This window comes from Acipenser ruthenus, chromosome 13 (assembly GCF_902713425.1).
Source record: "Acipenser ruthenus chromosome 13, fAciRut3.2 maternal haplotype, whole genome shotgun sequence".
Taxonomy (NCBI): domain Eukaryota; kingdom Metazoa; phylum Chordata; class Actinopteri; order Acipenseriformes; family Acipenseridae; genus Acipenser; species Acipenser ruthenus.
This window is the reverse complement of record NC_081201.1, coordinates 6,799,469-6,822,734: the sequence shown is the minus strand read 5'-3', so window position 1 is coordinate 6,822,734 and position 23,266 is coordinate 6,799,469. Positions and strand designations below refer to the sequence as shown.

The window sequence follows — 23,266 nt, the reverse complement described above, 5'->3', positions numbered from 1 at the left end:
GACATTTGTAACGAAGCTTGTTAGTCTTTACAAGGACGGTCGCATTACACAGCTACAGGCTTTCACTGGCACTAACTCAGGTGCTTTGCCAAGCATTAAAAAAAAAATCATTCTGCGATTGATCCTTCTTATTTCTCTTTTATTAAATAAATCCTTAATTCACTGGCTCTCAGTTCAAAAGCTTGCAATTAGTTGCAGCTGGCTACTGTGGATTACTTGACTGTGGTTAATTTGAAGAATTGAACTGCAGGAGTAATCAGCTGGAAGATAAAAGGAAGACTGTATCTGTGCTTTTCAAGGTAGTTGCAGTACCTGCATCTAGACGCACAGATGGTGTTTTTTTTTTTTTATGAACCCAATTTGCTGATCACTCCTTGAAAATATTTCACTGCCAAACTTCTGGGGCACCCATGCATTCCACTTCAGTGCACCACATAAAGGAACTGAGAAACACTGAAAATGCCAGACTTGACATTTCTGAAGATTTGCTTCTCAAACACCCTTTTCCTATTACTTAATGGATGTGAGATCTGTGAAGAGTTGGCAATACATATTAGGTAAAAATGAACAGGAATTATTGTGTTGGGTCTTTGCTCTTGGTTCGCCTGCATTTAGTCACATAAAATGGAAAACATGGAATGGACTAAAATGCTATGTAATTGGAATCTAATTTCCCTGCAAACAGACAATAAAAACAGGGGAACTGTTATTGAATTTGTTTGATTCCAGGCAGTGAAGGATGTGATCAGTTTTTACGAGATTGATTTCAATGTGCATCTATGCATCTTTGGAGCAACTGTAAAGTGTGAAATAAATATTTAAGAAAACAAAATCTGCGAAACAGAGATCAAAGAGTGTGCATGTTCTCCTCAGTGGGTTTTACTGCTCAACATAATTGCTGTTTAACAGCGCAGCAAGGCTATTGTAAGTGTCGCCATGGAGACAGCCACTTCTTAGCCTAAAAATAGATACGCAGTGAATTTTACTATTTTATTATTATTATTATTATTATTATTATTATTATTATAGTGGTAGAAGCATTTTTTTTTTCCTTTTAAGACTGGCACACATGTTAAGAAAGAACACCCTGGTGCAAAGAAAAAAAATGATTATAGAGCATCTGCCAACAAATATGAGATGCTTTAGTTGGTTGCTTTGACCAATTCATTGGCTGCTTTTTGAAAAAAAAAAAAAAAAAAAAAAAACACTGTAATTTAAAACCGTAAATGCTCTGGTGTGTAATGGGACTTGAATAAACATGATCTGTATACGAAGAACTGTATTCTGATGCTAGTCTCCTTTTTATAAAGTTGCGTGTGTACTGTATCAATCTAAAATTAGGGTAGGGCTGTCCGTTGCCTTCAGAGTGGCTGCTTTTCACAAAAAGAGGGTTACTTCCATATTGCTCACAGAGATTCTATCTTCCCTCCTCTCCAGTAAAGCACATTCCTCAGTGATAGATTTAGGTCTAGTGACTGTGATGCAACTTGAGCTTTGGAGTAGCTTGCAAGTTTTCATTTAAACCCGCCACAGTGGATTCTAGTTAAATTGGGAATTAAGAAAGGTTGCAATTCTGTTTTGTGCAGGTATGTAGATCTCATTTGAACCTTTCTTGTATGTGTGAATTAATTAATTAAAGGATTAAATGTATCACTAGTTACCCTACTTATAGGCTTACTTGCATTGAAAAGGTACATTCAATGAGTCTGAGATGCTACAGAAGAAGCAGAAGAAAGTGATTTACTTGATGTACTAGCATCAATTGGGCCACTAGGTGGCAATGTTTAATTATTATTCTATTCCGTGTATCTGTTGTGAAGTTACTGGTTGTGTGAGCTGAAGTTTTTCAATGAAAACAGAACAGTGGCTGTTTTAAAAAACAACAACAACAAAAAAAATTCTTCAAAGCAAATCTATTATGCATGCGGAAAAGAGAAAAATGATTTTGCTTACCAATTCATGAGCTCGCAGGGCTTTTGACTTAACATGCTGACAGGGGGAGACTTTTTTCTGTTCTTTATGTACAATAAGCAGCATCAGTGTGATTGTGTAACATTATATACCATATTTCCTTCGGGAAAGCACAGTCCATTTCAATTGAGAAACTCTGGTGCTGTGATCGATACTTGTTTTTCTTTCAGCGTTGCTGTAGAATTCTTGATGAAGATCTCATTTGAAATGTGGGGTAAAAGACAATTCACAGTTGATCAAGCACATTGAGACTGGTGCAGGTCAATGGAGCAGATCCACTTTAGAAGGAAGATGAGACAGACCATCACCAGATATTACACAGACACTGGTAGATGGAACATTTCCTTCATTACCCTTGTTAGTATCAACACACAATGCTGATAAATTGAAAAGGTCCAGTTTTATGCTAAATAGCATACATGGGGTGTTTTGGGATGTTTTCCTTACAAGCTAGTTGGCCTAACAATCAATGTGGTGACAGGCTAGCTTTGCAACTAAGTGATGCAGTTTTTATACAGGGATTCAATTTGCATAACCAAGTAATCAGTCATGTGAGCGATGTCCTGTTTACACAAAAGTGCTTTCCACATGATTTCAGTTTTTTCTTCACACTGTGTGAAACACAGGACAGAAGGTTCAATTCATGTACTCGCCAGGCACATTCAGGTATTAACACTTTTTTAAAAATTGTTTTCAGGGAACAAAGAGGGTGAGTAGCTGTGAATCGGAGAAATACATTGGATTAAGATACAGCAAGTGCACAGTAATCACTTTGCTAGCATGCAGAGCTTTTAATTACACCAGGCTGGTAGTGTTGAAAACACACAAAAAAAAAGTCTGAAGAAAAAAGAAAAATCCTTGTGGATGCATAGAATCTGGGATTTACCTACAGACAGCTAAATATTTGCATAAGATTAAATGAATGCTAATCAGGTTACTGTAATTAATTGTACTAACTTTAGGCTTTGAAAGCTGAAACAGCTGCTGAGCAGCAACCTAAATCTGGAGGCGATCCAGGTATTTCTCAAGCAAACTAGAGCATGGCAGCGCCTGGCAAGGAAGAGAGGGTTTCAGCATGTTAATGATCGGACTGGAAACTCCTGGACTGTTGGTTAGGGCTTACTCTGCTTCCCAGCTCCCCCGGCTTGGAGGGCTATTCTGTTTATGGACTTTTCTGGAACAGCTTTATCTAACAACACACCAGATTTCTGTGTTGGGAGAGATACCTGGTGTTTTTTCGCATTTGAATTTCAGAATCATATGCAAAACCAGATAGTGGAGGCTGTTTCAATTGCATCACACACATAGTGGTGCTCATAAGTATCGACGTTGGAGGTTTATTAGTATCAGTTCTTATGATCAAAGCTTTTCATTACTAAATGTATTATTGTTCATCTGTATTTTCGAGTAATAAATAAAAAAAAAAAAATCATTTTACTACTGTACTATAGTAACAGCAATACTGAACCAACTGGTTGCCAATACTTACGGGCTCAACCACATGCACATTGTAGCACAGAATGTGGCTTCACTTGCATTCGTGTTATTACTCCCAAGCACCCGAAGTTTTCCTTTTATATGAAGAAAGTTTTACAATTATATAGGAAGTCAGAGCAGACAGCATCTAAAAAGCACAACTGCTTTAATTCACTTCATTCAGCTCGAGCATGCCCGATTCAACAGGATGTTGAGCGATTAGTGCAGTTTGCTTTTTGCTGGGTTACTAAGAGCTTTTCGGTTTTACAAACAAATTGCATCAATAGAAGTCCCTTTTGCCCGAGGTCATTTAAATGTCTTTTTTTTAATCTGAATCCTGTCTGGTTAATTTATTTTGTTAGACAGCTGAAAAGGGCAGGCAAGAGGATTAGAACTTTTGCTTTTTCCCCCCCCAGACACTTTTATTTTCTAATCTGGGGACATACAACCAAGGTTGTTTGGGCAGAAAGATACTTGGGTGCTGAATATTTATAAAATGGATATCTTAAATACTCTATCCTGATTGGTCAATATAGGTCACATGGGGGTGTGAATATTACAGCATATTCCTATGGGTTGAAACTTTTTTCAAAAAGAGGAGAATCACTTGTAGATATCCATACGCCACTAGAGTTTTGAAAAAGTTTGAAAAAAAAACAGTAGCCATATTTAAATTTGCAGTAAAGTTGACTGACGAGGTATATCAATTTTTCAGGAAACCGAAGTCTAGATGAGTTTTTTGGAATTAAATGGTGAAAAAAATACTGCTAGGCAATACTGCTAGGCATCGAACTTACCGAAGCACAGCTTCTGGACATAGAAAAAGAAAACGAAAAAAAATAAACAGAGGTCCACTGCCTGGGCACCGGTGTCCTTTTTATGCCACTGTCCCAGTATTTGAAAATGCAAACAACATCTTTGTTGCCACTGAGAAACAGTACCGCAAGTCTGGCATGGATATCTCCTGTCACTACTCCTGTATCACAAAGGACGATTAAAAAAATAATAATAATAATCTTCCCCAACACTGTCACCAGACACTGCCGCAGCTCTTGATGTGCAACTAAATATGGCCAGACGTGGCAAAGAAGGTCTGCGTGATTGTCCAGCTGCATTTCCTCAGACAACAACAACAACAATGAATCAAACACCATGCTGCTCAAGATCGCTTGCTGCAGCTCCACCTACTGTTCAGAATCTAAGAAAAGGGCCTGTAAATCTTCAAAGCTGCAATTTCAATGGCAGTGTTCAATTTAACATCTATAAATAGTGCTTCTTGTTTTTAATCAGTTCAATGTTTATTATCCCACACCCTGTCGTGCCTTATTGCTTACTTACATACCGGCCGTCCAGGTGTGTCCCTCAGCTTCCTAGGTCCTTGAGGTAGGGAACGGATTTCCTGCCTCTCCAGCTCATGAATAGAGGTTCTGAAGCAGTTAACTGTTTAGGCAGGGACAGAACTTGCATATCAAATCCATTTGGGCTGTGAACACAGTGAATGTACAGTGCAGGTAGCAGCATTGTAAAACCTGAAAAGCAGTGTGCCAGGGCTATGCTTTATTACTATCCTGGATTTTTTTTGCACCCAGATAGCTGTATTCATTATAATAGCTAAACTGTTCAAATTACCTCGGTTATAGTTTATACATTTTAAAGCATAAACAGTTTATGAATACAAAAGCATCTGAAACTAGGGCTTGATGTAATATAAAAAGGCATCTGCACTTCATTAAAACACATTAACATGACTGCAGCCTTTTGCATCTGATCCAGATTTTTATTTCTCTTTGCATCTTTGTCCAAAATCCAAAAGGAATCTGTCCGAGATGAAACAAAAGGAGTAATGAGTGATGATTCAGCCTGAAGATCAGCAAAGGAACAGAGTTTGAAGATGATTCTCTGCCCTTCAGGTTCCGCTGTGCAGATCTGTAGAAAAAGCAGACACGCTAGTTTCTAGTTAGTAGGAGAGTTTGCAAGCAAGGATTGTTGGCTGAAACTTTGGAACATGTATATCTGCACTCATACCAATCTGCTCCTAATTCCGAGGGACACACTGCCCTTTTGTGGTAGTGTGTCAGGCTCAGCATGGGGCCCAGGCTTCAGGGGATAGTCACCCATTCTACCTTTTTGTATATATTTTTTGTATATTCTTCCGTTATGATGTGGCATACAGCATTTTTTTCAGTTCAAGACACATAAGCAGAATAAGCAGCCACGAATGTTCAGCCCCTTCAAGACCCCTGTATGGGGGTGTGCACAGTTTCCTGACCTGTGTATTGTCTATGATATCAGGGCTTCTGTGAATTGTGCACCATGATAAATGTAAGCGAGGGTAATAAATCCCATTCACCACTATTTCAGATCATTTGCTATTCTAGTAGACCTCTGAATGCTGATGATAAGAACATAATGCCATTGACTGCCGCACTAGCAGAAATATCACTGTGTCCATGAAAATCACCAAAACCCGGCAGATTACACTTTACTAATTTATTTCAATAACTACCGGCTGTTTTCCTTTGCATTATTTTCAGTCACAATGGTGAGATAATAATGGCTGACTGAAAATGTGCTGTTGAAGGTTGGGTTTTCAAAACTAAAGGTCTGATGTTAAAATGCAGAGTGATTTATGAAGCCACTTTAAAACTGCCAGGTAAAGGGGACCTTCCATAATAACAAGTGTAGGCAGTCTTGTTGTCCGCTCGTCAGTTATTTGGTGACTCCACGTGTTAGCTTTCCCATAATAGCAGCACAACATGGAGAAATGACTTTATAATCACTGTCTATTTGGAAAAGCGCTTCCTAACAGATGGAACTATAAATACTTTATTTCCATAAAGCAATCTAACACTTTATTATGGTAAATGCCTAGGGTGAAAATTACTTGTCACATAAACCCATTCGCCAGAAATAATAAACACAGTTTGCTAATGCATTTCCGGTGGCTGGTTTCCAGTGATTGTCTTTTAGGATGGGTCCCAGCTAGACACTTTTTTAAGAAGCACTTGAGCTGCGAAAAGTCATCCGTCTGACGTGGTCAATTTGCACCCGGTTTGGTGAAAAGGAAAATGAAACCAATGCTAAGGTTTAAGTGGATTACATGGACTCTGAATGTTGTCTATCACTAGTTTTATGACCTTGACAGTTTCCTTGCTCCAAAAATGGTGTAAAATATTGCTCCAGGCTTTCACAACGAGGGCTCTTCATGTGTTTGGAGGAGTTTTGCTGTTCTTTTTGTATTTGAACACAGATCAGAGCAGGTAGAACCCCTGGCTCAGTAACCAGCTGTGATTGGTCACAACATGTTCTCCAGAGCGGCCCCCTCTTTAGACCTGGCTGGAAGCAGCTTTAGCTTGTGGAAGTAAAGGTGCTGTCAATCCTAGCAGGTTCAGGGAGATTTCAGGATTTGTTACTGTGATCATTCTTTCAGGATTTGTTACTGTGATCATTCTTGGAAAATATCTTTGAAATGCCAGTGTGACTGTCAAAAGGAGGTTACATTCACACTGACATCTCAAAGAGATTCTCCTGCTGAATTTTGCCAATGATTCTGCTGTTTTGTTTTTTCTTTAACTGTAATTTCCACATCTCATCTGAAGATCTTTATGGTCTTGTGTGGTTTATATATATATATATAATTTCAAAGATATCACAAAAAACATGTTTTTACAAATCAACCTTTGTCTTGACAATCTAATAAATACAAAATAAAAATCATAACTATCTTTTATAAGAGACTCTTCTGCCCTTTCAAATGCACTAATTAAAGGTAGGTAACAAAATCCAGTTCTAGAATACAGCTGCACAAAGCAATTTAACAAATCCCTTTTTGTTTTTTGTGAACGTATAGGATTTAAATAGACCCATAACTGAAATTAAAAATACTTTTGCATTCATTTAAGCATTAAATGTTGCCAGATTTGAATTAATTGTACAGGCGAGTGAAAGCAGAGGGGAGCTCCAGTATCTGCTGCTGTTCCCAGTGAATATGCTCAGAGAGAGCTGGGGTTTGTTATCTCTGGCTCTGCACCTCTCTGGCTGGGTGCTGAGTTGTGTTCTCTTGAAGGTTTGTGATACGGAGAGCTAATAGCCTGTGAGGCGGCTGTCAATATCACTCAGTCACGCTGCTCAAGGACTGCCCGACGCCACTCAGCGCTGTTCAGATCTATCGATTTTGTTCTTTGTAAGCAGTTGAGAAAACAAGCCAGCTCTAATTATTCCCTAGTAGCAGCCATTAGGGACTTGTCACCTGTTTGATTTTTCCAGCAAAGATGTCCAGTTTGGTCTTCTTCTTCTTCTTCTTCTTCTTCTTCTTCTTCTTCTTCTTCTTCTTCTTCCTTTCTTTCGCTTTGAAAGATTTCCAGTTTTATAGGATTTTCTTTCTTTCTTTTTCTTTCACCATTTCAGTGCTGGCACTGTAATCCGGTTCTGTTGTAATGAGGTTTAGTTGTAATCGGTTGTTATAATGGGAAATGGATTTTAGATACAGACAATATTAACAATCACCTTGGTAAAATATGAGATTAAGATTATGTAATGATTTGTATTAAAAATGCTTTGTCTGAAGACTATCCTAACATTTAATTCCAATTATGGCCTTGCTATGCTAATACAAAAGGATCAAACAAAACAAAATCCAACATTGTGATGCTAGGTAATCTAGAATTTTATGCAACAGTTGCACATGGTTTTCATACTGTTGTAATGGGCACTTTTTTAAAATATAGGGATAGTGGTGTAATAATGTCCGATTATTATAGTGAAGATATAGGCAGTGACTTTCTCTTGGTTAATGAAGAATAACACTTTAAAAGGAATTCGCAAATCTGAAAAAATATGTCTAATTATTCGTTGTTTCAACACAGCTTCTTTCAGGAAGTCAGCAGAGTTCATGAGAAGATTTTTTCTGTCTACAGCATTTGTTTTCCAGAACCACGTGTGAGTAGCTCAGCTATGTAGTTTTACTGGCAATTAGGTACAGAGCTTGCTGTTTATATATATATATATATATATATATATATATATATATATATATATATATATATATATATATATATATATATATATAATAAGTATTCCTTTTATTCATGTATCCCAAAAATATATTTTGATTTGTATGTCTCTATATGAAATTGCCTTGTCATTTTAAAATGATCATAAAAGCAGTGATCACTAATGTAGAGTTATCAAAGCAGACGCAGTCTTTGAAGTAATCGTATCCTGGCTTTAATAAAAAGAGATGCAGTTGAAACAGTGGATAATTCTGAAATGAAAGTAGTTTAGCTTGATTACTGCATCACAATTAGTCTGGAGTTTTTGTCATCAAGATGCTAATGCATGCAGGGTGGAAGAGATGTCAGGCTTACTAATGCAACACTTTTACAAAGCTGTGATTGCATGATGTATCGGGTACTGTGCATGTACACATAGGCCAGCATTCCATGCTTTTAACAAAAAGTACCATACATGTAGAGGTGATCTAAATACAGTGATTCATTCAGGGTGCTTCATTTTGTTAAGGACGATATCATTTGTGTGTTACCTTTCATTCAGCACCAGTCATTGAAAAGTAGTGAGAACTTGATCAAACTGTGTTCTGGCTGGCCAAAGTCATCATGCTGAAAATAAAATACGACAGATGTGAAGGATAGTAGAGCGTGCATTGTCAAGATTTTGTATCGCTTCATCAGGTAAACGGACTTTAGTAACCTCCACACAGTGACGTTTTGGGCACACAAACGCATCAACTAATCCTGTTTGCAGTCTGTGAAACAAAGTCAGGAAGGACTTCCCTAGAAATGAGTTGTAGCATTGTGGAAGTGTTATGCATAGTCAGACACAGGAACAGTAATGAGCTCCCCAGTTGGATCCGTGCGGTGTCCTTTCTGTCACTGGAGCTCCAGGATGCTAGTCTGCATTACAGTCAGGATGAGGAATTTAAAGGTATGGCAGTCACTTTGAATAAGTGCAGTTGGGAGCCAATGACAGCTCAGTCACATCCGATATTCGATGCTGCACCTGCAGGTAAAGCAAGGGTCTTGTCAGCCACAGCCTTGTCGCAGTCAGTTTACTACGGCCCTCCAGATTCATCTCTCTCACAGGAAAGCGATTGGTATAAGCACGTCGGTGAAAGGCTTAGTGCTTTTTTTTTTAGTCAACCAGCTACTGAAAAATACTTGTAACTCGTACTGTTACTCAGACTCCTGCTCACCTGTTCTTTCAACCCTCTCTTGTTGTAAGACATTAGGCTCTGTATAATGTAGTACAGGCCATTCTCTTCAGAACTGATGCAGCATGTCAAGGCAATCCTACCATCCAGTCAATCAGATGTGTATTGAGGGGTTCTCTGTGTTTATAGGGGGGGTCAAGAGGATCTATTTGTTTTTTTTTTTATTGTATTGGAAAACCTTTATTTTGCTACTTTGAGAAATGTCATGGGTTCAATCTTTGTTGTTGCATGGGAGAGCAACGTGTATGATAAAACATGATATAAGACAATTCCTGCAGTAACATTGTTTTCTTCTGGTTTAGCCTTATGCAGTATTACCTGAAGGCAAAGAGATTCAGAATACCCAGGGGTCAGTAGGTTATATATATTCTAATAACTATAAAAGAGATTTTGTTTGTGAAAAAGACTTGGCAATTCCAGTCTTTATGTATTATCATGTACAATTGTGGATTTTCTATTTATAGAAAAACTGTTACATCCCCCTTGGTAAGCAGGGGTAGGTCAAGTTATCACAAGAAGACCATTGGCCCATGACCTTTCAGACAGCAGGAGGGGCAATGCTGCTTGACCCCTAACCCTGACCTCGAGTTTGGGGTTATGACCTTCGGGGAAGGATCAGGGCTGGCTTAATTGTTCACGGTAAGAGAAACTGTGGTTCTGTGGTACTGCATTCTAGCAGATTCAAAGCATATAAAAATATCCCAGAGGAGATGTGTTTTGATTGCTGTGACTTCAGGAATATCTGTAGCTCAATACATGGAGGTAGGGACAAGTTTTTTAGTTGTGCATTCATGTGTGTTTCTGCATTTTAATACCTTTTTGCTTGCGTTTCTTCAAAAACTCTAATTTTAAATTCCATGAGTGTTCTCACATTTATTAAGAAACATGAAAGCACCTTGGAAGTGATCTGTTTTTATTAAACTTGTGAAAACATCATGAAGAACCACGCGGTGGGTGTGGGTGTGGGTGTGGGTGCAGTGAGCCGAGACCAAGCCTAGGGTTAGGGTCTCGCTGCAATCGCTGCACCTGACTCTGCTGACAACTCAACTGGATGCTTAGAGGGTCTGTTTTGAAATGTTTCATAACATTAAGAATAAAGCCTGTGTTTAAAACGTCAGCGCTTTTCGTGTTTTCTGTAATATATTTTACCCAAATGTTTAACAAACAAAAAAAAACACTCTGACCACATAAGGTAGCTCCCCCTTTCTGTTTTGATTCAGAGCTTGGAGATGTCTGTCCATTGGATAGTAGTGTTGATGTTGTTCTTCTTTGGGCAACTGGGTATTGTCTGCCTGTAATTATGCAGCAGGGAACTACAAACAGGAATCGCTGATCTGTCAGTATTTTGTGATTTATGGGTTGTTCTTTTTACTTTACATTTATGGTTTTATTTTAATAAATCATTTTTTTTCATATCCAAATAGTACTTTTTTTGACAGAAATTCAAACCCAATCTGGGAAGAGCGGATTTGATTCAAGTGCTACCTATATACAGGGTTTTACTGACCTTTTGCACATTTAGAGGGTGATGTAAGTATAGGTGCAGTGCAAATAATTGCGGATGCAAAATTCACATTGCATTGCGGCCAGGCAATTATTTTGCACTGCGCCCTATGTAAGCTTAAGAGTAATGCAGATTACTCAGCAAACACAAATAATGATCCGCAATGATAATGAGGGTCTCAACAAAAGCATTGTCTATTTAGTGGCTGCACTTGCAGTGTTAGGAGTACAGAGAGCAGTATTCGCTGTATGATATTTGTGGAGCACGAAAATACAAACCAAAAAAATGTCAGTGGAAGGCTAACAAAAGTCCTCTTTTGGCACATGGAAAAGAAAAGTTTTCTGAGTCCTTACGTTTGAGGTCAGAGTTGTTTGGAAAAGCCTCAGCCAACATCAGCTATGCTATTATCCTTAGGAAATGATATGTTTTAGCCTGCCCTTTTTAGCATGGCATCCAATTTTAGCATGGCCTAGCACTCTGGAAAAAGTGGATTGGGCTATCCCTCCAGACATTCCAACTGCGGTATAAAAGGAACTGGAGGCGGAGCAGTTTTTAACTGTGATGTGGCGTTAACATTTTTCATGCAGCAGTGGCACTGAACCAAAAAAATGAAGATGTTTTGATTATTTGAGTAAGATGTTAAACCTCTATGTGATATCTCTTCCCATATAAGTACGCACATACACACTCCACCTCTCTTCTTCTCCCCCCTCTGCTCTGTACTGCCTGCTCATTTGTAACCTCTCCTCTCTCCCCCTCTCAGTGCTCCCGACGCTGCGGAACTGCGATGGAGAGCCGCCCGTCCCTGAGCCCAAACCAGCCAGAGACTCGGAGGAATTGGCAGCCAGCTACGAGCGCAAGCTCATTGAGGTAGGAACCCACTAGACCGCCCTGCGACTCCTCTGCCAGCCCCCTCCCCCTAGCGCCTGTACCTTTAAGAGTTTAACATGGAATTAAGAGCCACAAATCACTACATACAACCAAAGCAGCTCCCAGAGCACACATGTGCATCAAACAGAGTCTTAAAAAATGCTTCTTATGTTATTAACCTAATAGGAACCGGGAGAGGATCTTCAAAACCCTCAAATCAACAGCAGTATTAGTATGCTTGTCCTAGAGATGCGACCAGATACTGAGGAAGAGCTTACATAAAACACAACAGGAAGAAAGTGGAAAATCCTTCAGATATTGGGTTTTATAAGGGCAATAAATCTATAGAATGTATCTAGCTTCACTGTCATGATTATGGACAAGCTTAGATAGAAGTGTAGGAGATGACCTTATAATAGACAATGGGTAGTATACTTTGTGTTCAGTTAGTCAAAACATAAGCACATACAGTACTGTGCAAAAGTTTTAGGCAGGTGTGAAAAAATGCTGTAAAGTAAGAATACTTTCAAAAACAGACATGTTAATAGATTATATTTATCAATTAACTAAATGCAAAGTGAGTGAACAGAAGAAAAATCTAAATCAAATCCATATTTGGTGTGACCACCCTTTGCCTTCAAAACAGCATCAATTCTTCTAGGTACACTTGCACAAAGTCAGGGATTTTGTAGGCATATAGTCAGGTGTATGATTAAACAATTATACCAAACAGGTGCTAATGATCATCAATTCAATATGTAGGTTGAAACACAATCATTAACTGAAACAGAAACAGCTGTGTAGGGTGAGGAACAGCCAAACTCAGCTAACAAGGTGAGGTTGCTGAAGACAGTTTACTGTCAAAAGTCATACACCATGGCAAGACTGAGCACAGCAACAAGACACAAGGTAGTTATACTGCATCAACAAGGTCTCTCCCAGGCAGAAATTTCAAGGCAGACAGGGGTTTCCAGATGTGCTGTCCAAGCTCTTTTGAAGAAGCACAAAGAAACGGGCAACGTTGAGGACCGTAGACGCAGTGGTCAGCCAAGGAAACTTACTGCAGCAGATGAAAGACACATCATGCTTACTTCCCTTCGCAATCGGAAGATGTCCAGCAGTGCCATCAGCTCAGAATTGGCAGAAAACAGTGGGACCCTGGTACACCCATCTACTGTCAGGGGAGAAGTCTGGTCAGAAGTGGCCTTCATGGAAGACTTGCGGCCAAAAAGCTATACCTCCGACGTGGAAACAAGGCCAAGCGACTCAACTATGCACGAAAACACAGGAACTGGGGTGCAGAAAAATGGCAGCAGGTGCTCCTGGACTGATGAGTCAAAATTTGAACTATTTGGCTGTAGCAGAAGGCAGTTTGTTCGCCGAAGGGCTGGAGAGCGGTACACGAATGAGTGTCTGCAGGCAACAGTGAAGCATGGTGGAGGTTCCTTGCAAGTTTGGGGCTGCATTTCTGCAAATGGAGTTGAGGGATTTGGTCAGAATTAATGGTCTCCTCAATGCTGAGAAGTACAGGCAGATACTAATCCATCATGCAATACCATCAGGGAGGCATCTGATTGGCCCCAAATTTATTCTGCAGCATGACAACGACCCCAAACATACAGCGAAAGTCATTAAGAACTATCTTCAGCGTAAAGAAGAACAAGGAGTCCTGGAAGTGATGGTATGGCCCCCACAGAGCCCTGATCTCAACATCATCGAGTCTGTCTGGGATTACATGAAGAGAGAGAAGCAACTGAGGCTGCCTAAATCCACAGAAGAACTGTGGTTGGTTCTCCAAGATGTTTGGGCCAACCTACCTGCCGAGTTCCTTCAAAAACTGTGTGCAAGTGTACCTAGAAGAATTGAGTTAAAAAAGAACTGTTTTGAAGGCAAAGGGTGGTCACACCAAATATGGATTTGGTGTAGATTTTTCTTCTGTTCACTCACTTTGCATTTTGTTAATTGATAAATATAAACTATTAACATGTCTATTTTTGAAAGCATTCTTACTTTACAGCATTTTTTTCACACCTGCCTAAAACTTTTGCACAGTACTGTATACTGACACAGAGCACTTGTGTAATAGAAGAGCACCCTGTATTTGCTTACGATTGTAAGTCGCCCTGGATAAGGGCATCTGCTAAGAAATAAATAATAATAATAATAATAATAAATAATAATAATATGCATCTATTGATGTTAAAGGTCTTGACTCAGGGTCAGCTGCTGCTGTTGTTTTTCAGTTTGTTAGATTTTTTTCTGTCAGTGACATTCCAGATGAGACCAAAAACAGCATACGGCAATTTACCCTTCAGTATTCCTCGCAGCCCTAATGCCTCCTTCAGGTGTTCCATATTATGGCTGCAGACTGTTCATATTGTCTCAAGGCATATCCCAGTCCATCTGTGAATCTAACAGAGGGATTAGCACTTGCAAGTTCAGCCCCTCAGTAGAGTGCCGTGGGCATTGAATTGGATTGTGCGCTCTTAGGCATGTCAAGACAATGATCACAACAAGCATTTTGTTTTGAAGATGATTGCACACTACAGACAAGATCCATTGAGATGAAGCAATCTGCTCCCTTCCAGACGACTGGGGAAATGAGGGCTTTCTGAACTCAGCTGAGTGTTTTAGATTTAGAGCCACTTGGTCTTTGGCTTACAGAGGGCACGTTGCTATAAGACTTGGATAGAATGCCACTTTTTAGAAGTACTTTCAGTAATATGTTATGCATTATATATCCAGCTGCTGGGGTTGAAGGCTATACTTATAAGCGCCCAGTAATGCTTTCAGTATTGTCCCATTGAGTCACAGCTTTGCCTGGGTCACCAATCATCCTTGTCAGCAGACCCACAGTTACCTCTCATGGTTCAGCTTTATATACGTTTGTACTGTTTCGTGTTGATAGAGGTGCTTTTGTAACCCCCAGCGGCAGGTTTCATTTCTCTAAATTCTCTAGAGATGAGATGGATCACTAAATAGACATACACTGCACTTTTTTTTTTTTTTTACCTAGTATTTTTTTTTTTCCTATCTGAAATTGCCTGGCATACAGCAGGAATGTGAGGCAATTAGTCACAACAAAACAAGGCTGCATACAGGAGGGTTGAGGCCAAAGAGGATGACGAAGGAGCCTTGGAGCAACAGCTCCTGTCTCTACAGCACTAAGACCAGGACTGAGGTAGAACAATATAATCTCCTGGTTTGGCCCTGCGTTGGTCGCCTTTAGGTTGAAATTAAAGAAAAAAAATGAAAAGAAACGGGTCAAATCAGGAGGTGTTTTTTTCTTTTTTTTCCATTTTCACCAAAGCCTTTTGTGCAAGTGCACCCAAGAAATATATATTTTTTTTACCTTTGATTCGTATGTGATTTTATCATAGCACGTTATGCCAACTTGTAGGTTACTGGTTAATTGGGGAAAGTTAAAAAAGGGGAGGCATTCTTTTTGGATTTAGATTACTTTGACTGGCCGTGCAGAGGTTTGACTTGTTTCCCAATTGGATGCCCTCCAGGTCTCCTGGCTCCTGGTCCTGAGGTCCACGTGCTAGACAAACAGCTGTGGGTATCTGGGAGGCGCTGTGTAGGGAAGGAGAAATGTGGGCTGAGCTCTCCTGAGGGACTCCTAAGCACAGAGAAACTTTAATTTGATCTCGAGGCTTATTAACATCACCAGCATAAAAAATATAACAATTAGTATTCTCTGTGTCTCTGATCTCTTGCAAGGTTATTTTTTTCTTCTTCTCATATTTAGCATTTGTCAAAAAAATATCTTGTCTCTCCCAAATGAGATTTAGAATGGAGGCTGATTTGAGAGACCCACAAAGTACCATGGCTTTTATTTATTATCATTACTTTCCTGACCTTTTTTTATTGTAATCAGTTTTATGTTAAGGTGGGCTACAATTGTTGGCTTCAATTACTGCTGAGAAATGTATGAGATTTGGTTGCATGCTGCATCATTAGAAAACGGTCATCTGATCTCATTGTGGTTGATCTGACTGTCTGTCTGTATCTCACACTTACACTTACATCAAGAAAACCGCTTGTTGAAATAGGCAATAACAGATGTGACTATGTACCATAAAACACTGTTCAAGTTGGTTTTGAAAAGCTGAGGTTTAGTTAGAGCAGTTAAAGTTGGAAAGTCAACAAGACAGACTCTGCTCAGTATTTGCACCAAGATGGTAAATCATGACGATGCACCCTCAGCTTCCCAGTGAGAAAATCACGCCAAGGCCCCCAGCTCAGCAATCAGAGGATGATGAGGGCCCTCGTTACAGAGACCAGATTCATTAGAAAGGATTTGATGAAATGAATATTCATCCCTGCTGTGCTGGGAGAGGGATGCTCTCCATTGAGCAGGATGCGTGCAATTAATTTTTATATAAAGCTGAAAAATGATTTACTGTGCTAATGATGCTTGGGCCCCCTTCTATATGGAACAGTAATGCCCCCCCCTCACACCTCATACTCATCTGGAGTAGCCAGATGGCTAATGAAAGACCCTCATCCTTCTCCGTGGATAATTGAACCTAGTGCGGCACAATTTCAAAACCGTACTCCAAGTTTTCTCCCTACTACTTTACCGTGAATTGGGAAGTGAACTTAATTTGATGGGACTCGTCAGCGGTTTTGTGTGTTTGTAATTAGCGTGAGATTGCGGTGTTGCTTGCCTGCCCACACAGAAAGACCCGTCCTTGTAATCACATCAGCTCAGCTCACTAAGCACTGCTGGAAGAAAGTTTGAAATTAGAAGTAAATAAACAAACTATCTAATGGCCCAGGTTGGTTAAAAAGAGCTTGAATAAAATGAAGCAAGTGGGAAGTTCTAAGTGTATTGATCCTGAAATTCAGGAGGCCCTTAGTCAGTGCTAGTTATTCTTGTTTTCTTTTATTATAATATGTCAATCTGAGTTGTTACTAATTAATCAATAGTCACATAAAGATGTAGTTCCATCTCAAGCTTCTGGCCATTGTAGACCAAGACTTCTAACCACATCCTGAATCATTTAATGGATGTTAGACCTCAAGCACTAGACTAGGTGAATCTGGGAGCCGTTGAGATGGTAATAATCCTCTAATTATAACGAACTTGACTTTGCTGCTCCCCACAGGGCTCTGTCTAATTAACTGAGAAACATTCTCCATCGCCTCACTCGCTTTCCCTCACTCTTGTTTTCTTGCGAATTAACAGCACAGTAATACCTGTGATTTGTATCATAATCCCACTATCCCAGGTAACCTACCTGTTTTTTTTCTTCTTTGTCCTTGTTTAATTGTAATACCGTTTTTCAGTGATGCAGCTCACAATTCTAACCTTCCTTGGTGTTGTTTCAGTTGAGTTGAGTTTGTTTAAGTGTGCTGTCTCCATTGCTTTTTTTTATGCTAGTATTGTTTCATGCTGTATTTATGTTCTATTAAACAAAGTCTGGAGCTGTGAATTATACCTAACAAAGTCTATTTCTTCCTCTAAGTCTTCTTGGTAGTAGGTCATCTTTCTTGAAGTCCTTTTCTTTGTTGTCTAATTCAACTTCTTCCAAGTTACTTGGGTTATCTTCATTTTTGAGGCATTTGTTTGTTTAAGCATTGCTTTACTGATACTTTGGAACCTTGGAGGAACTTTTTTCTTCACCCCTCTCGTCCCCTCTTGTGCTGTGGCTTGAATGCCTTGTGTAGCTGGAGAAGGGGGAGCATTTATTTTATTGGGAGTGATCCTATGAAAGCAATTCAGGGCACTGCATACAAACTTTGAACATGAAAATGTTGTTACAAAGCTTTTGGTGCCATTTAAAGGAGTCCTTGTAAACCATTTGCTTAACTATTCTTCATATCCGCGTCAAAGACTTAAACAAACAGCTGGCAGGAGGGCCCTTGGCCTGTACAGTTCTTTTTCTTTGTCAGTCTCATTCCCCTGCTCCATTTCTACTTTTCTAATACAGTATCTCATTGTAACAGGGGTGTACTGTTACGTGTGGGTATCCGCTGAGAGAAGGAGAGAAACACAGTGGGTTCGAAGTTGAAACAGCGCTCAGGTGCCCAGGTTTTATTAATAATACAGCCAGTTGTTGCAGTGTTGGTTGCTGCCACTAGGGTACCAACAATGGTAACCCTAGTGCAGGAGGATATATACAGAAGTGTACATTCATATTTATAAAAAGGCAAAACAAAACACTGTACAAAAATAACTAAAAAAAACAAAAGGTGGCCAGGCTTGGGCCGTGCACTACTCCCACTATACAGGGAGGAGCCGCACCAGGAACCTTCTTCCTAACACCATACAGTTTTAATTATCCCGGTTCAACATACCCTGGTTAAACACACACTTCTAAGTATTAAGTACAGTGTCATGCCGAATTTTGCATTATTTTGAGATCTGTTTTGATGTTTTATAATACCGAAAGTTCAGATTTTAAAAATACATTAATAATAGTGTAAGTAATCACACAGACAAAATGCAATGAACTGCTGACACATAAGCATATATTGAAAATAATGCAAAACAGATGGCCAATAGTGCTTAAGCAGCATGCAAATAATGATTAATACCAAAACACCAATCAGTGGAATAAAATGGTTAAATAATACTGTAGTGTGTGTGTTGTATCTTAACCTTATACCTAAAAAGAAGTATAGCACCTTTGGTAAATGACAAGGGGGGATTTCTCTGCCTTCAGTGCTAATTGTTTTATTTTGGTTTGTTTATCACACTGCATGGCATTTTATCTTTTCAAAGGAACTACTTCTACCCACAATCCCGTTTGGTCACAACCCTGTGATTGAAAGTGGTGCGATTTGTTCTTTCGCTGTTGATTTTGATAATCTGAAGAACTCTGCTGCCCGCCTGGTGTTCTGTCTGCCTCGCTTCGCCCACGCTACTCCACTACTCCGCTCGCTCCACTGGCTTCCGATCACCGCTTGCATCCAGTTCAAGACTCTTGTACTAGCCTACAGATGCCTTGACCAGACTGCACCCAGCTACCTCCAGACCCTCATCTCTCCCTATTCTCGCCTGCACTAGAAGACTAGCTCTACCTCCGCTACGCTCTCCTGCCTCCAGAGCCCGCTCCTTCTCCACCCTTGCTCCGCAGTGGTGGAATGACCTTCCTACAGATGTCAGGACTGCGCAGTCCCTGACCACATTCCGGCGCCTCCTTAAGACTCACCTCTTCAAACAGCACCTGTAGAACTCCTCTGTTTGTATCCTGGGACACTATCACCCTTCATGTAAATGTGCTTTATTTTGCTCTTATCTGCCCCCTATTTTACTGCATTTAATCTTGTACTTCAGAATACTGTAATCTGCCAAGTGTTTAACCTGTAGTACTTTGTATTTAATCATATCCTGATGTAACTATCACTATTTAATCATATCCTGATGTAACTATCACTATTATCTGCTGTATTATTGAATTGTGGTTTGTCACACTTGTACTTTGCTTGAACAAAAGTTATTGTATTTCTTGCTCTTATTGTATTACTTGTATTGTAACACTTGAAATGTATTTGCTTACGATTGTAAGTCGCCCTGGATAAGGGCGTCTGCTAAGAAATAAATAATAATAATAACTGAGGTTCGCAGAGATCCTTTGATATGGTAAAAAGGAAAGGCGTGCTTTTTGTCAAACAAATAATAATTGACTTTAGACGGACGCCATCTGCTCTGTAACCAGGGATATTTACATGTTTGCTTAAACAATTGGTTTCGGATGTGAAACCTCATTCTGTCATAAAAGCATCTCTTCAGATTTTAAATCATCATCTCTGAGAACAGTATTACCTAGTTCCCATGCTTTCCTTGCTTTTCATAGAGTCCACTTGACACATTTCTGTGCTGTCGTGCTTTACTGAAACGGTGTGAGACTTATAACTTTGAGCTCTAGGAGAATCTGTTGTCCAGGCCAGACAGCAATAATACCAGCAGATAAAGATTGTACTTTCAGAGATATTTCAAAATGAAGAGACTGTAACTAAACGTAACTGTTGAACTAAAGGTTATTGGAGCCAAGGTTAAGAAATAAAACTGAGCCACGAGGTATCCGCATGTTTGAAGACAGTATCCTGTTTTAAAGTAGGCTGTGTTCACGAGCACTGGGCTCTGAGAGTGGAAGGCCACACATTACAATCGTGAGGAGGTTACAAACTGAAAACTTGACCGAATCACATACAGAATCTAATCCATTCTGCACAAACACCCACACTCAGCATTCATCCTGCCCCAGTCCCAGCTCATTCTCACTCATCACAGAAGTCACACTGTGCACTGAGACCCATGTCATAACCTGCGCAATAAGCAACGCAATTCTCCCTGGCTTGACATCACGGCAGGCTCCAGCAGTACCATCAAGTTTAATCGGCACCAGCTGGGACCTGCACAGTTTCATCTTGCATGTACAAATGTGCGTGCGGAGCTTCAAGCAGATACAAAAAGCATACTGTAGTTAGACTGAAGTTTAGCTGCTCTGTAACGGCAAAGGATTACTAGATATTGCAGTAGCAGAATGTTAAAACTGCAGTGTAGCAGTATTCTTTTGGTAGTCAAATGCATTTTCTATGCACTTCCCTGTCCCAAACCCCATATATTCGATTCTGTCACCGATTGTATGAATTCTGAACACCTGACACATTTTTTTTTTATTTGCTATATATATATATATATATATATATATATATATATATATATATATATATATATATATATACTATGGTTTAACATTAGTTCATGTCTCTAGAAAGAGTGCAAAGAAGAGCGACCAGAATTATCCCGGGTTTAAAAGGCATGTCGTATGCAGACTGGCTAAAATAATTGAATCTATTCAGTCTTGAACAAAGAAGACTACGTGGTGGTCTGATTCAAGTATTCAAAATTCTAAAAGGGGTCAGAAATGGAGATTAGATAAAGGGGCATTCAGAACACAAAAATAGGAGGCACTTTTTTACACAGAGAATTGTGAGGGTCTGGAACCAACTCCCCAGTAATGTTGTTGAAGCTGACACCCTGGGATCCTTCAAGAAGCTGCTTGATGAGATTCTGGGATCAATAAGCTACTAACAACCAAACGAGCAAGATGGGCCGAATGGCCTCCTCTCGTTTGTAAACTTTCTTATGTTCTTAACATAATAAATAACTGATCTGTAACACTTAAAGGATATTTATTTTTATTTATTTATTTTTTTTGGTGAGCCTTGCGTTTACTATTATTTTTTATTATTTATTTCTTAGCAGACACCCTTATCCAGGGCGACTTACAATTGTTACAAGATATCACATTATTTTTACATATAATTACCCATTTATACAGTTGGGTTTTTACTGGAGCAATCTAGGTAAAGTACCTTGCTCAAGGGTACAGCAGTAGTGTCCCCACCTGGGATTGAATCCACGACCCTCTGGTTAAGAGTCCAGAGTCCTAACCACTACTCCACACTGCTGCCACTATGCGAGACTGAGGTGATCTTTTGCCAAGATGTGTATCATAAACGTATGCACTATATTGCAAAATATGAGCAAAGAAGAGACTACTAAAACAAGTGCAGTAGAGACACACTGGAAACTAGCAAATTGTAACATTCATCAGTGTGGCTATAGTAACTTTATACTGTGTGTACTCTATTACTCACTAGTATGTAAGGATATGCAGAAAATCTCATTTCATACTATACATGGTGGCAGTATGACAGATTTATCATTTTTCACCTCGTTGCAATTTGCTAACACACCTCTAATGCAACAATGTAGCAAGAAACTTAGGTGAACTTCAAAGTTTTTTTTAAATAACTTCTCTCTTCTAGTCTTTTCCCTTTACAAAATGAATCAAATTGCACCACAAAATAAACAACAACTCTGTTATATAAGTGAAGATGTGCCTGTGATTCAGTTGACATAACCAGTTTCGTTAAAGAAAAAAACTGAGTCACATGTCTTGCTGCTTTTTGACATCGAACATCAAGTCTTTGAGAGGCAGGAAGATGTTTCAGCAAAAGTGTCAACTTGAGAGATCGCAGCTGTCTGTTCAAAATCCACACTGTAATTGGTCTCTTTTATTTAATTTTGTAAATATGAATATTTGTCAGCAGCCGGCTGTCATGTTTGTTAAGTGCTTGTCATATTTGTTATCACTTTAAATGAATGTGTTTTTGTGTCTTTGCACATCTGCATACCATTGTGGGACTGTCTGCTTTCTCAACACCTTCTTAATTCAATTTAGACATGGAAAAAGCCCCTTAATTCTGAGTTGATTGATGCTGCAGAATATTGTATGGTTTTTTATAAGGGTTTATTGGGATACTAATTTTCAGGGAAGACTATGGCAAGAGGCAGTATGTTTACGATAGAGCAATGCAACTACTGTATAAAACATAACTATAGAAAACTAATTTTAAAGAAACATAAGCTGTCATTACAAATGACATTGAGGTTTCAATGATTATGATAGAGAAGAGAATAATGTCTGAATCCGTCAATTACCGGTAAAGTGTGTAGGTTTGAGATCAGTCTAAGATTTAGCAAAGTACAATTAAACAGTGATTCATCTGCGGTTATATTGCATTGTGATAAAAAAAGGTTGCTATTTAACTTTGTATTTTTTTAAGTTTGCTGGCCTTTTTTTTTACACATGCAATACTCCAAAGAAGTGATAAGATTTGGTCTGAGACAATTCCTACCAGCTAAGCAAAACAGAAAATGCATGAGAGCTAAAACATTTGCTTCTAAGCTGTCATCAGTGGCCTGCACCAGTAACACGGAGGATGCAGACTGTCTCGTAAGACAAATCTTACAATGTCAACACTTAAACATTTCAATAGGCACACCTCATGAGATCTATCTTTTTGGACACTTTGCATTGTACCATGCAGCATTCTCTCTCATGATGGCTCTTATTTCTTCTCCCCCGGCAGGTTGCTGAGATGCATGGCGAGCTGATTGAGTTCAACGAGCGACTGTACCGCTCCCTCATGGCCAAAGATCACCTGGTGGCCCAGATGCGGCAGGAGCTGATCGACCTGCGGGGCCCAGTGAGTACTCCTGCCCAGGCATGGGCAGTCTCTGCTGGGGGCACCGGGATCAGTCTGATAACCCATCCAGTACATTAGTACAGAGGCATTAATTCCATGGCTAGTTTACTCTACTGTACAAACTAAACTATTAGGATCCAAAATGCATTTTCTTACCACTCATGAGCAATTTTCTCCAAGTACTTTGTCATTCTTCTGCAGTT

At 39.4% G+C, this 23,266-nt stretch overlaps 1 protein-coding gene across 3 annotated transcripts in view; it reads left to right on the top strand.

Annotated features, from left to right (window-relative positions):
- LOC117418373 (sorting nexin-29-like) overlaps positions 1-23,266 on the top strand; it is a 175,630-nt gene that overhangs the window by 36,308 nt on the left and 116,056 nt on the right. For all 3 annotated transcript variants that reach the window (XR_009330816.1, XM_059035572.1, XM_034031336.3), the window contains exons 15-16: positions 11,944-12,050; positions 22,947-23,063. Coding sequence is in view for 2 of the 3 variants with exons in the window: in XM_059035572.1 (XP_058891555.1) it covers positions 11,944-12,050; positions 22,947-23,063 (224 nt within the window). In the remaining variant the exon portion in view is untranslated. The remainder of the gene's footprint in view (positions 1-11,943; positions 12,051-22,946; positions 23,064-23,266) is intronic.